We start from the raw sequence: 12,846 nt of genomic DNA, 5'->3' as shown, positions 1-12,846 counted from the left end.
TAGGTTATACCTTCTGTCTGCATTTAATTTTTCATCATAGTCTCCTACGATCCTATGTATTTCTGAAGTATCATTTGCAAGTACCTTAAATAAAAAATGTGATGAATTTTTGCAAATTGGACACCTTATATAACCAGCATCAAAATCAAGAATCAGAAAGTGACCAGAACCTCAGAAGCGCCCCCTCATTTTTCCTTCCAATCTCTACTCCCCAAAGGAACCACTATTCTGACTTCCAATAAACACAAATTGATTTTGCCTCATTTTGAAGTTTATATAAATGTAATTGTACAATATGAATTGTTTTGTATCTGGCTTATTTCAATCAACATTGTGTTTGTGAGAATCATTCATGTTGTATGTACTTATAAAATGTTTATGCTTATTATTATATAGTATTCTAGTACATTATATACCACAGTTATTTTTAGCTCATCTTATTTAACTTCTATTCTCCCCACTAGAAAGTTTAGCTCCATGGGGACAGGGGTCTCTGTTTCGATCACTGAATAGCATCTTGTACGTAGTAGGTGTTTTATAAGGATTTGTTGAATTAAGTTAAGACCGACTTTTAGTCTCTCAGAAGTCTTCCAGTGTGCAAGTGCTGGGGCCTGCAAGCCTTGGATTATCTCTCTCTGGAGTCTATGATTCCTCTCACGAGACTCCTTAGTGCCCCTTTGACGTCCTTATTCCTCAAAGTGTAAATCAGGGGATTCAGCAGGGGAGTCACCAGAATACAGAAGAGGGCAATGCTTTTGTTCACGTCCTGTGAATAACTGGAGGGAGGCTGGAGGTACATGGACATGAGTGTACCAAAGAAAATGATCACTACCATTAGGTGAGAACCACAGGTTCCAAAAACCTTCCGCCTCCCCTGGGCTGACTTTATCTTCAGGACTGCAAGGGTAATGTGGCCATAAGATACTAAGATGAATAACAGGGGCACCACCAAGAAGAAGATGCTGACGGCAAAGATTTCAGCCTCATTGATGGAGGTGTTGGTGCAGGCCAGTTTCACTATCACTGGAACTTCACATAAGAGATGATCCACTTGGTTTTTGCTGCAGAGGGGAAGAGTCATGGCTAGTGAGGTCTGTACTACAGAATTGCCAAATCCTGTAAACCAAGCAGTTACAATAAGCTGCAAGCAAAGCTGGGGATGCATGATCACCATGTAGTGGAGTGGGCGGCACACAGCCACATAGCGGTCATAGGCCATGAAAGAGAGGAGGACACACTCCACTCCCCCGAGTCCCAAGGAAATGAAGAGTTGGGTCACACAGCCACCATAGGTGATGGTCTTGTCCTTTCCCTTAAAGTTGGCCAGTGTCTGAGGGACAGTGCTAGTAGTCAAACAAAGATCTATAAAAGAGAGGTTGGAGAGGAAGAAATACATACGGGTATGTAGGTGAGGATCCACAACTGATAAAAGTATAATCATGCCATTGCCTAGAATGCTCAAAATGTAGATGATCAGCATGACCACAGAGAGCAGCTTCCAGCTGAGGCCTGTTGGAGAAGCCGAGGAGGATGAATCCAGAGAAGGTGCTGTCATTAGCTCTTTCCATTGTAATCTACCTGTTGGAATTAAGAGGACTCTCCATTTGTGTTCTTGTTATTTTTGATGAGGAAGTTTGGCCCTGAGCTAATATCTTTTTGCTTGAGGAAGATTCTCACTGAGCTATATCTCTGCCAGTCTTCCTCAGTTTTGTATGTGGGACACCACTACAGCATGGCTTGATGAGCGGTATGTAGGTCTGCGCCTGGGACCTGAATCCTTGAAACCCCGGCCGCCGAATCAGAGTGTGTGAACTTCACCACTACACCATCAGGCCGACTCCAACAGGACTCTATACTTTTATCTTGCATGTTTAATCCACCTCTTTTTTCCTAGAGTGGGTAAGTAGAGCTTGGTTGTGAGCTTGAAGCATTTTCACAGTCACTTCCTTGTTGGCAAGAAAGGGAGTGGTGAATAGGTACTGTATATGAGTATCTTCTATGTTTCAGGCACTGGCCTAAACTTTCTATGTATTTTCTCACAACAACTCTATGAGCTTGGCATTATTATGATCTCTGCTGAACTGATGAGGGAACTGATGGTTAAAGAGGTTCAATGATTGTCCCAGGTAACTCATGTAATAAATGGCAGAGGCAGGATTAAACTGACTCCATGACATGAGTGCTTTACTGCCAGGGACACTGCCCTTTTATAATGGCATGAACTCTAAAGATTATTCAAGTTTCTCCAAAAATTAGATGTAATTGTCCTGAATAAGTTGCAAATTTGTACACCCTCAATCCTTCTATCTTTGTTTTCCATGAAGAATTGAAATATTTCAGACTGGCTTTCTTACTTCTGTTTTGTGCAGTGAAAATTCTATTTTCTGAAGATGCGTAAATGATAAAATTTACCATTCCCAATTTTATTCAAAGGGAATAAGGCATTTTAATGTACACACCAATGGAAGCTTTGTGTTGAGCTTGAAATCAGGTTTATTGACTGGAATCCCTGGGGATGGAGCCTGAAATCATGTTTAAAGATTGGAATAGATTTAAGAATTCATTGTATCCAAACCTCATGTTTTGGAGGACTAATCCTGAGTAATCATCATTGATACCACTTTCAGCAAAAACTCAGGAAACCACCAACACAATGTTTACTCTTTCCTTTTCTTTCACTTTGTAATTCTCTTTTCAAATTCTTCAATATAATAGTGTAATTTTTTTGCAATTCTCGCTCACCTCTTCTTATTAATACTAACTTGGCATGAATCATTCTGTTTTCTAGTAAAATCATTGGCCATATTCTTAGAAATAAATTTCTCTCTCTCTCAAACATACACACACACACACACACATCCCAAGATACAAGTTTAATAGTAAATAATACCTTAATGAGAATAACATCTAGTAATATCGCCATAGCCTAGAAAAGAGTCTGGCATATGGTAGATTCATAAAAAATATTTGTTGAATAAAAGAAAATATAGAAGAAGTTTAAAATCTGTAATAGTCTATAGAAAGTGAATTTAGGTGTTGTAGAAATTTATAAATGAAAAAGAGCAAAAAACAAATCTTGAACCATAGTTAATAAGCAGTGTTGACTATTCAAATTAAAGATTTCTTTTAGTGTTGTGTTGTATTCATCTTTGCAGGACTCTGTTAATCTTTTGTAAACACCACTTTTCTATTAACAAAATCCATGACAGGCAAGAGGATATTCTGCCACCTCTCTATTATGCCTTTCCTGTTGGATTCTTGGTTCCCTAATCCTTTTATTCCTAATTCCTTCCAGTATTGCTTTGGCAGCTATTGTTATTATGTTGCCAAAGGGTGAAATTAATTTGGAATAATAAGTTCTAAAATGCAATAAAATGGGGATCAAGGTATATGGATTCTAAGCACAAATCTACTGCTAATAACTTTGAGATTCTAAAGGCTGTTCCCCCTCCCCTACTTCCTGGCCTTCTCTCCCTCCAAATAAAAAACTGTAGTCAGCTTTTAATAACAAACAAAAGACAATGGTTTTAGCTCTTCACTGAAACCTGGTACCTTTGTGTTCAAATAGATCTATTGCTATGTTTTGAAAACGTACTCCTCAGTCCTTGCAAATCCTTTAGTGACAGCATGGTTCTTAATTTCAATATCTTCCAGATTATCAGGCCTTGTTTCAAATTACCCAGAATCATAAAACTCATGTTACTCACCAGAATTTACTTTATCACATGTTGGTGCTTACCTTTGTTTCTTCCCTCTATCCTTGTGCTTTAAGAGTCACAGAGAAGGAGCTTCTCCAGTCCATCATGGTGCCAGTTGAAGGCTCTTAAAATGCTTTCGAATAGGCTGTTGTTTCTCAGAGATCACTGCAACATCTCATAACTCAGTCCAGAACATGATTTTAAGTGATTTTGTTCTTCTCAGTGAGGCAAAGAAAGTGATCTGAAGCAAGAAAGTGTTTATTCTAATGCAAACATCTGAAATGCATTCTATCTACAAAAGTACAATAAAATTGACATAGGCATTTTAATATAAATTTCAATATGTTTTATTATTTCCCTAAGACTACCATAACAGAGTACCACAATATGGGTAGCTTAAGACAACAGAAATTTATTGTCTCACAATTCTGGAGGCCAAAGTCCAAATTCAAGGTGTCAGCAGGGTCGTGCTGCTTCTGAAACCTGTAGGGGAGATTCCTTCCTTGCAACCTCTTAGCTTCTGGTGGTTTGCTGGCAATTCTTGGAGTTCCTTGGCTTGTAGCTGCAGCACTTCAATCTGCGCCTCTGTAGGCAAATGACATTCTTCCCTGCCTATCTGTCTCTTCTACTTGTATTGTAAGAATACCAGTCATATTGGATTAGGGCCCACCCTAATTGAGTATAACCTTCCCTTTACTTGATTGCATCTGCAACGACCATGTTTCCAAATAAGGTCACATTAACAGGAACTGGGAGTTAGGACTTCAACATATCTTTTGTTGATGGGGCAGACAATTCAAATAATAGAAATAGTATATAGTATACCATAATCATGCTTATCAAATTATAACAATTCTTTATTATAAGTACCTGATATGCAGTGGTAAACCTAAGATGCAGGTATTAGTTCTATCCTATTCCAAGTTCATAAATGAAGTACATGGTGACCATGATAATTTCTAAGATTATTGTTGACAATGTTGCTCTTTCTCTTATTCACATTGATGTGTAGATACAGAGGTCTATAGTAATAGAAAAAACAGATTCCTCTCACTTGGCATGAATATCCAATGAAGGCTTTTCTCTTCATACACACCTTTGTTAAACTTCGCAGTTCTTAAACATAAATACAGATTGCTTACTTGTAAGACCCAGCACCAAGCATTTGGTTAGAAGTGAAAGAGAGAATACTTACATGTTTTCACTTTGCTAGTGTGGGGATATTCAGCTAATCTAGAGTTCAGATTCCCCCTTCAGTCCAGAACTTACTCTAAGTGAAGAACACACTCACGCATAGATACGAGATCTACAGGGAGCACCACTACCTTTTTGGGTCTAAGGAATTAAGAGCAAAAGCAAAAACCTTTTGGATTTAGGAATATTTAATACGGCATTAGGCTATGAACTCTTTAGTGGAAGAATAACAAAGATTATAGATATCCAACTACCTTCTGGAAGAAGCAAGATGATCTTTAAAGGACAACAATAATTCTATGAAACTAGAAGATTGACATACTGATGGGAAAGTTAATATCTGGCAGATGAAACGACATGACTGCTGGTCCTCCGTGAATGCTGGTACATTCAGTGATTACCAAGTGTTGTGTGATCATGGAATTGGAGAAATGTGTTAGGGGATGAAGCTGTTGGAACAGAATCCTTAGAATAAATACAGATCTGTGTATTTAAAATATGCCAACTTTGGACAGGATAATCCTTGAAAATGGTTAATCATCAAAGACAAGGAAAGTGAAAATTGCTACTCAGGCTCTGTTAAAGGTAGTACTCAATTCTTTTAAAAATTACTGGTTGCATAACTTCTGCCATTCCCTGGGTTTTCCCAGGAAGATTATCCACACATTTTAAAGAGTGTTTCTGTGCGTAAGAAGGAGTATAAATTAGAATGAATAAATGATTCTATAACCAAACAAAAGTTGAAATCTGTGAATGCTATGGAATCTGCCTGTGAATAAAACGTTAATACTAATCCTGAGGGCTAGTTTTATAAGCCACCAAAGTCAAAGTACATCCTTTAGAGTCTGATATACTTGAGTTTGTGCTTATTTTTATTGGTCCCAAGAGTGTCTTGTCCCAGGTAACTCATTAACCTCGGTTCAAGTATCCAGATTTTGTCTGTCTCTGGGGAGCAGCCTAAGAGGAAGGCTCTAGAGAAGTGACATCAACAGATAGTCAATCTTTTCCTGCCAAATTGACTAGGCGTCAACCTATTGTCTCAACTTACATTTCCCATATCTACTATATTGAAGGCATTTTTTGGCCACTCTTTATATTCTTCATGCTTATTTTCAGAAATATCACTTCTTCCTACTTTGAAGAGGAAAAAAAGAGGACATTAAGCATAAATATATGTGCCTTTCACTTGTCATAATAGTTGTATTCTTGGGTTATTACTGATTTACTAAAAAAATTGTTTTCTAATGCTGCTATCAAGTCTATTACCTGCAACTTTTTTGAGACCTTGTGACTCAGTTATATCTGATCTATTCCATTTTTGACTTTATATCCTAGTATCTCTTTATCCGTAGCCTAAAAATATGCTCATGTCTATCTGATTAGAAAAATAAAATTAGAATTAAGCACACCCACACACTGTTCTAGCTCTCTCCTTCCATTAACCTGCAGTCTTTCTGAAGGGACATAGAATATCTAAAAAATGCTTTCACTTGCCTTCTTCCCCTGTCTCTTTGGTGAAGCTCTTTCAGTGAAGTCGTCAAAACTCTTTCCATCACACAAAGTAGATGAGCTAACCATCATCCAGCTTGATGTAATTTAGCATTGATGATGTTTTCCTGCTTCAAGAAATCGTGCCATCCATTGACTTCTCTTTGTTTTTCTATTATTTCTTAAACTCCTGGTTCTCGGTTCTTTCTCACTCAGCACAAACTTCACTGTGTAGATTTCCCAAAGTTCCATCCTTGGCTCTCTTCTCTTCTCTCTCTACACTCTTCCTGAGATACTTTGCCACTTCTGTGTCTCAAACTGCTATCTATTTATATGATTAATCTTCAATCTATATCTACAATTTAGAACCCTCTTGAGTTCCATACTCAAGCAAATAGAATCTTGGCTATGTACACACAAATTATTTGTGAACTCAACAATTTCAGTGGTTTTACAATCTAACTTATCATCTTCTGAAAACAGCTCCTGTCTTTGCATGTCAAATTTCCAGAATCTCAATACCAAACCTTCAGTAACCTCAACAAGAACCTTATGAATTGTCCTTGACTCTTCCCTTTGTTTTGGTCACAACATTGAACCTAAGCTTTGTTGATTCTCTTTCTCACGTGTTTTCAGAATATATTCACTCTCCAGCACACATTTTCTATTTATTAGCAATATATTAGTTAAGATCTTTTTACCCTTGTGTGAATCAGTTATCTCCTAAGAGATCTTCCAACCAAATCAACTTTCAGCTTCTACAGTGTTATTTGAATTATTTTTCCTAAAACTAAAACAATCATATCACTTCCTTGCTTAAAAATAGTTTTGGCAACCATTATGTGCATGATTAAATAAAAAGCACATCATTAATATGTGAAACTGTGTTTATTCTGTGGACCTTCCACTTTTGGGAACAAATCTACAATGTACTAATCATTGAATACACCATTCCAGGTTAGGGCCAGAATTAGTATTATGCATTTATTACTCTATTGTTTCACTTCATCTGAAAGGTATTATCTTGTCCTATTTTCGCATACAACATATTCCATTCCTAATTCAAGACTTTGCTCAAGGATCATATTCCTTTTTTATGTTATATTTTAATAGAAATGGCTTTTATTATGAAAAATAATTCACATCCCAATATATAAACTTTTGTTATAATGGTTGTTATAACATGGGAATTACATCTGCTGTTTGTTACTAAAAACATCCGTTCCAGTTACCTTGCAACACAGCCTTTTTTTCCCACCAGCTTTATTGAGGTATAATTGATAAATAAAATTGTAAGATATTTAAAGTGTACAGCATGATAATTTGATATATGTATACATTGTGAAGGGCTCCCTCCCATTGAGTTAATTAACATATCACTTTCTTTACATATTTCTCTTTCTCTTATTTTTTTTGAGGAAGATTAGCCCTGAGCTAATATCTGCCACCAATCCTCTGATTGCTGAGGAAGAGTGGCCCTGAGCTAACATCCATGCCCATCTTCCTCTATTTTATATGAGACACCTGCCACAGAACGGCTTGACAAGCAATGCGTTTGTCCACACCCAGGATCTGAACCGCGAACCCCAGGCCGCCAAAGAGGAATGTGTGAACTTAACCGCTGCACCACCAGGCCAGCCCCATATATTTCTCTTTTTTGTGTGTGTGAGAACATTTAAGTTCTACTCTCTTAGCAAATCTCAATGATACAATAAAGTGTTACCAACTATAGTCACTTTGTTAGACAGTTGATCCTCAGACACTATTCTTCTTATAACTGAAAGTTTATACCCTTTTACCAGCTTCTCTCCATTTCCTTCACCCCCTAGTCCCTGGCAATTGCTTTTCTATTTGCTTTTTTTATGAGTTGGACCTTTTTATTTTTTGATTCCACATGTAAAGGATACCATATAGTATTTGTTTTTCTCTGTCTGGTTTATTTCATTTAGCATAATAACCTCCAGGTACATTCACGTTGTCACAAATGACAGCATTTCCTTCTTTTTTAAAGCTGATAATATTCTACTCCATTATATATATACCACATTTTCTTTATACATTCATTCATGGACACTGAGGTTGTTTTCATACCTTGCCATTGTGAATAATATTGCCATGAACAAGGGAGTACAGATATCTCTTCAAAGTAATGAGTTCATTTCCTTTGGATACATACCCAGAAGTGGGATTGCTGTAGTTCTGTTTTTAATTTTTTGAGGAACCTCCCTACTATTTTCCATAGTAGCTGTACCAATTTACATTCCCACCAACAGTGCACAAGGGTTCCTTTTTCTCCACATCCTCACCAACACTCGTTACCTCTTGTCTTTTTGATAATAACAATTCTAACAGATGTCAGGTAATATCTCATTGTGGGTTTAATTTGCATTTCTCTGATAATTAGTGATATTGGGTACCTTTTCATGTACCTGTTGGCCATTTGTATGTCTTCTTTGGAAAAATGTCTCTTTAGGCTCTTTGTCCATTCTTTTTTAAAGATTGGCCCGGAGCTTCCAATCTTTCTTTTTCCCTCTTCTCCCCAAAGCCCCCCAGTACATAGTTGTATATTCTAGTTGTAGGTCCTTCTAGTTCCTCTATGTGGGATGCCACCCCAGCATGGCTTGATGGGCAGTGCTAGGTCCGTGCCTCAGATCTGAACCAGCAAAACCCTGGGAGGCAGAAGGGGATCGCACAAACTTAACCACTTAGCCACAGGGCCAGCCCCTCTTTATCCATTTTAAATTGGGTTATTTGTGTTTTTGCTATTGAGTTGTATACGTTCCTTGTGTATTCTGGATTTTAACCCCTTATCTGATATGTCATTTGCAAATATTTTCTCCCGTTTGCTAGGTTGCCTTTCCCGGGAGGAAGCTTTTTAGTTTGATATAGTCCCACATGTTTGTTTTTGCTTTTGTTGCTTGTATTTTGGTGTCAAATCAAAAAAATCATTGCCAAACCAATGTCAAGAAGCTAACCTCTTGTGTTTTTTTCTAGGAGTTTTATGGTTTCAGATCTTATGTTCATGACTTTAATCCATTTTGAGTTGATTTTTGTGTATGATGTAGATAGGGGTCCAGTTTCATTCTTTGGTGTGTGACTATCCAGTTTTCCCAACAGTATTTGTTGAAGAAACTGTCTTTCCTCATTGTATGCTTTTGGCTTTTTTGTCATAAACTAATTGACCATATATGAATGGGTTTATTTCTGGGCTCTCTATTCTGTCTCATTGATCTATGTGTCTGTTTTTATGCAATATCATACGGTTTTGATTACTATAGCTTCGTGATATAGATTGAAATCAGGAAGTGTGATGCCTCCAGTTTTGTTCTTCTTTCTCAAGATTGCTTAGGCTGTTTGCAGTCTTTTGCAGTTCCACACAAATTTTTAGAATTCTTTGTTGCATTTCTATGAAAAATTTCATTAGAATTTTGATAGGGATTGCATTTAATCTATAGGAGGCTTTATGCGGTATGGCCATTTAAAATATATTAATTCTTCCAATCCATGAACACGGAATATCTTTCCATTTATTTGTGTCTTCTTCAATTTTTTTAATTAATTAATTTGTTTTTTATTGAGGTAATATTGGTTTATAACATTATATAGATTTCAGGTGTACATCATCATATTCTGATATCTGTGTAGACTACATCATATTCATCACCCAAAGACTAATTACCATCCATCACCAGACACATGTGCCCAGTCACTCCTTTCGCCTTCCACCCTCCCCATTCCCCTCTGTTAACTACCTATCTAATCTCTGTATCTACATGTTTGTTTGTTGCTGCTATTGTTGTTTTTATCTGCTCTTTATGAGTGAGAGCATATAGTATTTGATTTTATCCATCTGACTTATTTCACATACCATAATACCCTCACGGTCTATCCATGTTTTCACAAATGGCAATATTTCATCTTATTTATGGCTGAGTGGTATTCTATTGGGGATGTATACCATATCTTCTTTATCCAATCATCCCATGATGGGCACTAAGGTTATTTCCAAGTCATGGCTATTGTGAATAATGCCGCAATGGACATGGGGTGCACATAACTTTATGCATTTGTGTTTTCAAGTTCTTTGGATGAATACCCAGCCCCATATCTTTTGGGTAATTTCTATACTGTTTTCCATAGTGGCTGCACCAGTTTTCATTCCCGTTCCCTTTTCTCCACATCCTCTCCAACACTTGTTATTTCTTTTCTTGTTAATTATAGACATTCTGATGGGCATGAGGTGATATGTCATTGTAGTTTTGATTTGCATTTCCCCAATAAGTAGTGATGTTGAACATCTTTTCATGTGTCTATTGGCCATCTTCCCTGGAAAAATGTTCAGATTTTTTTTGCCCGTTTTTTAATTAGATTGCTAGTTATTTTGTTGGTGAGAGATATGAGTTCTTTATATATTTTGAATGTTAGCCCCTTATCAGATATAGGGTTTGCAAACATCTTCTCCCAATTGTTAGGTTGTCTTTTTGTTTTGTTGATGGCTTCCTTTACTGCACAGAAGATTTTTAGTCTGATGTAGTCCCATTTGTCTATTTTTTCTTGGGTTTCCCTTGCCTGATCAGACATGGTGTTCGAAAATATGCTGCTAAGACTGGTGTTGAAGAGCATACTGCCTATGTTTTCTTCTAGAAGTTTTATGGTTTCAGCTCTTACATTCCACTCTTTAATCCTTTTTGAGTTAATTTTTGTGTATGGTGTAAGATAATGGTCTACTTTTATTCTTTTGAATGTGGCTGTCCAATTTTTCCAACATTATTTATTGAAGAGACTTTCCTTTCTACATTTTATATTCTTGGCTCCCTTGTGGAAAATTAGTTGTCCATAGATGTGTGCATTCGTTTCTGGGCTCTCAATCTGTTCCATTGATCTGTGTGTCTGTTTTTGTTCCAGTACCATGCTGTTTTCCTAACTATAGCTTTGTAGTATATGTTGAAATCAGGGAGTGTGATACATCCAGTTTTGCTCTTTTTCTCAGTGTTCCTTTGGCTGTTTGGGGTCTTTTGTTGTTCTGTATAAATTTTAGGATTCTTTGTTCTATTTCTGTGAAAGACATTGTTGGAACTTATAGGGATTGCATTGAATTTGTAGCTTGCTTTAGGAATTACAGACATTTCAACTATGTTAATTCTTTCAATCCAAGAGCAGAGTGTCTTTCCATTTCCTTGTTTCTTCTTTAATTTCTTTCAACAATGTTTTCTAATTTTTAGTGTACAAGTCTTTCGCCTCTTTGATTAAATTTATTCTTTGGTATTTTATTCTTTTTTTTTTTTGCAATTGTAAATGGAATGATGTTCTTAATGTGTCTTTCTGCTACTTTGTTGTTAATGTATAGAAGCATGACTGATCTTTGTATGTTGATTTGGTACCCTGCAACTTTACTGTATTGATTTATTATTTCTATAAGTTTTTTGGTGGATTCTTTAGGGCTTTCTACAGATCTGCAAATAGTGACAGTTTCACTTCTTCCTTTCCAATTTGGATCCCTCATTTCTTTTACTTGCTTTCTCTGCATCTACTTAGAAGATCATGTGGTTTTCATTCTTCATTTTGTTAATGTGGCATATCTTGATTGATTTGCTGATGTTTAACCATCCCTGCATCTCTGGTATAAATCCCACTTGATCATGATGTATTATCTTTTTAATGTATTGTTGTCTTCAATTTGCCAGTATTTTGTTGAGGATTTTTGCATTGATGTTCATCAGTGATATCAGCCTGTAATTTTCTTTCTTTGTGTTGTCTTTGTCTGTTTTTGGTATCAGGGTAATGCTGGCCTTGTAGAATGAGTTAGGAAGCTTCCCCTCCTCTTTAATTTTTTTGAAGAATTTGAGAAGGATAGGTATTAAGTCTTCTTCGAATCTTTGGTAGAATGCACCAAGGAATTATCTGGCCTGGGACTTTTATTTTGGGGGAGGTTTTTGATTACTGTTTCCATCTCCCACTGGTGATTGAGCTATTCAAATTCTCTATTTCTTATTGATTCAGTTTTGGAAGATTGTGTGATTCTAAGAATTTATTGTTTTCTCCTAGATTATCCAATTTGTTGGTGTATAGTTTTTCATAGTATTCTCTTATAATCTTTTGTATATTTGGGGTGTCCCTTGTAATTTCTCCTCTTTCATTTCTGATTATATTTAGTTTTTCATTTTCTCTTTTTTATTTGGTAAGTCTAGCTACAGGTTGGTAAATTTGTTTATCTTTTCAAAGAACAAGTTCTTAGTTTCACTGATTCTTTCTATTGTGTTTTAGTCTCTATTTCATTTATTTCTGCTCTGATTTTTATTATTTCCTTCCTTCTACTGATTTTTGGCTTTGTTTTTTCCTCTTTTTCTAGTTCCTTTAGGTTCACTGTTAGATTGTTTATCTGAGATTTTTCTTATTTGTTGAGGTAGGCCTGTATTGCTATAAATTTCCCTCTTAGAACTACTTTTGCTGTATCCCATGAATTTTG

General features: G+C 36.4%; 1 protein-coding gene across 1 annotated transcript; it reads right to left on the bottom strand.

Annotated features, from left to right (window-relative positions):
• Positions 1 to 625: 625 nt before the first annotated feature.
• Positions 626 to 1,568, bottom strand: OR2B7E (olfactory receptor family 2 subfamily B member 7E). The gene is given in 2 exon segments (NM_001391166.1): positions 626 to 1,486; positions 1,488 to 1,568. Coding segments are annotated over 2 exon segments (942 nt in total).
• Positions 1,569 to 12,846: the final 11,278 nt, after the last annotated feature.

The sequence above is a fragment of the Equus caballus genome, chromosome 20 (assembly GCF_041296265.1).
Source record: "Equus caballus isolate H_3958 breed thoroughbred chromosome 20, TB-T2T, whole genome shotgun sequence".
NCBI classification, from domain to species: Eukaryota; Metazoa; Chordata; class Mammalia; order Perissodactyla; family Equidae; genus Equus; species Equus caballus.
Note: the sequence above shows the minus strand (reverse complement) of the source record. Positions and strands in the feature narration are given on the sequence as shown.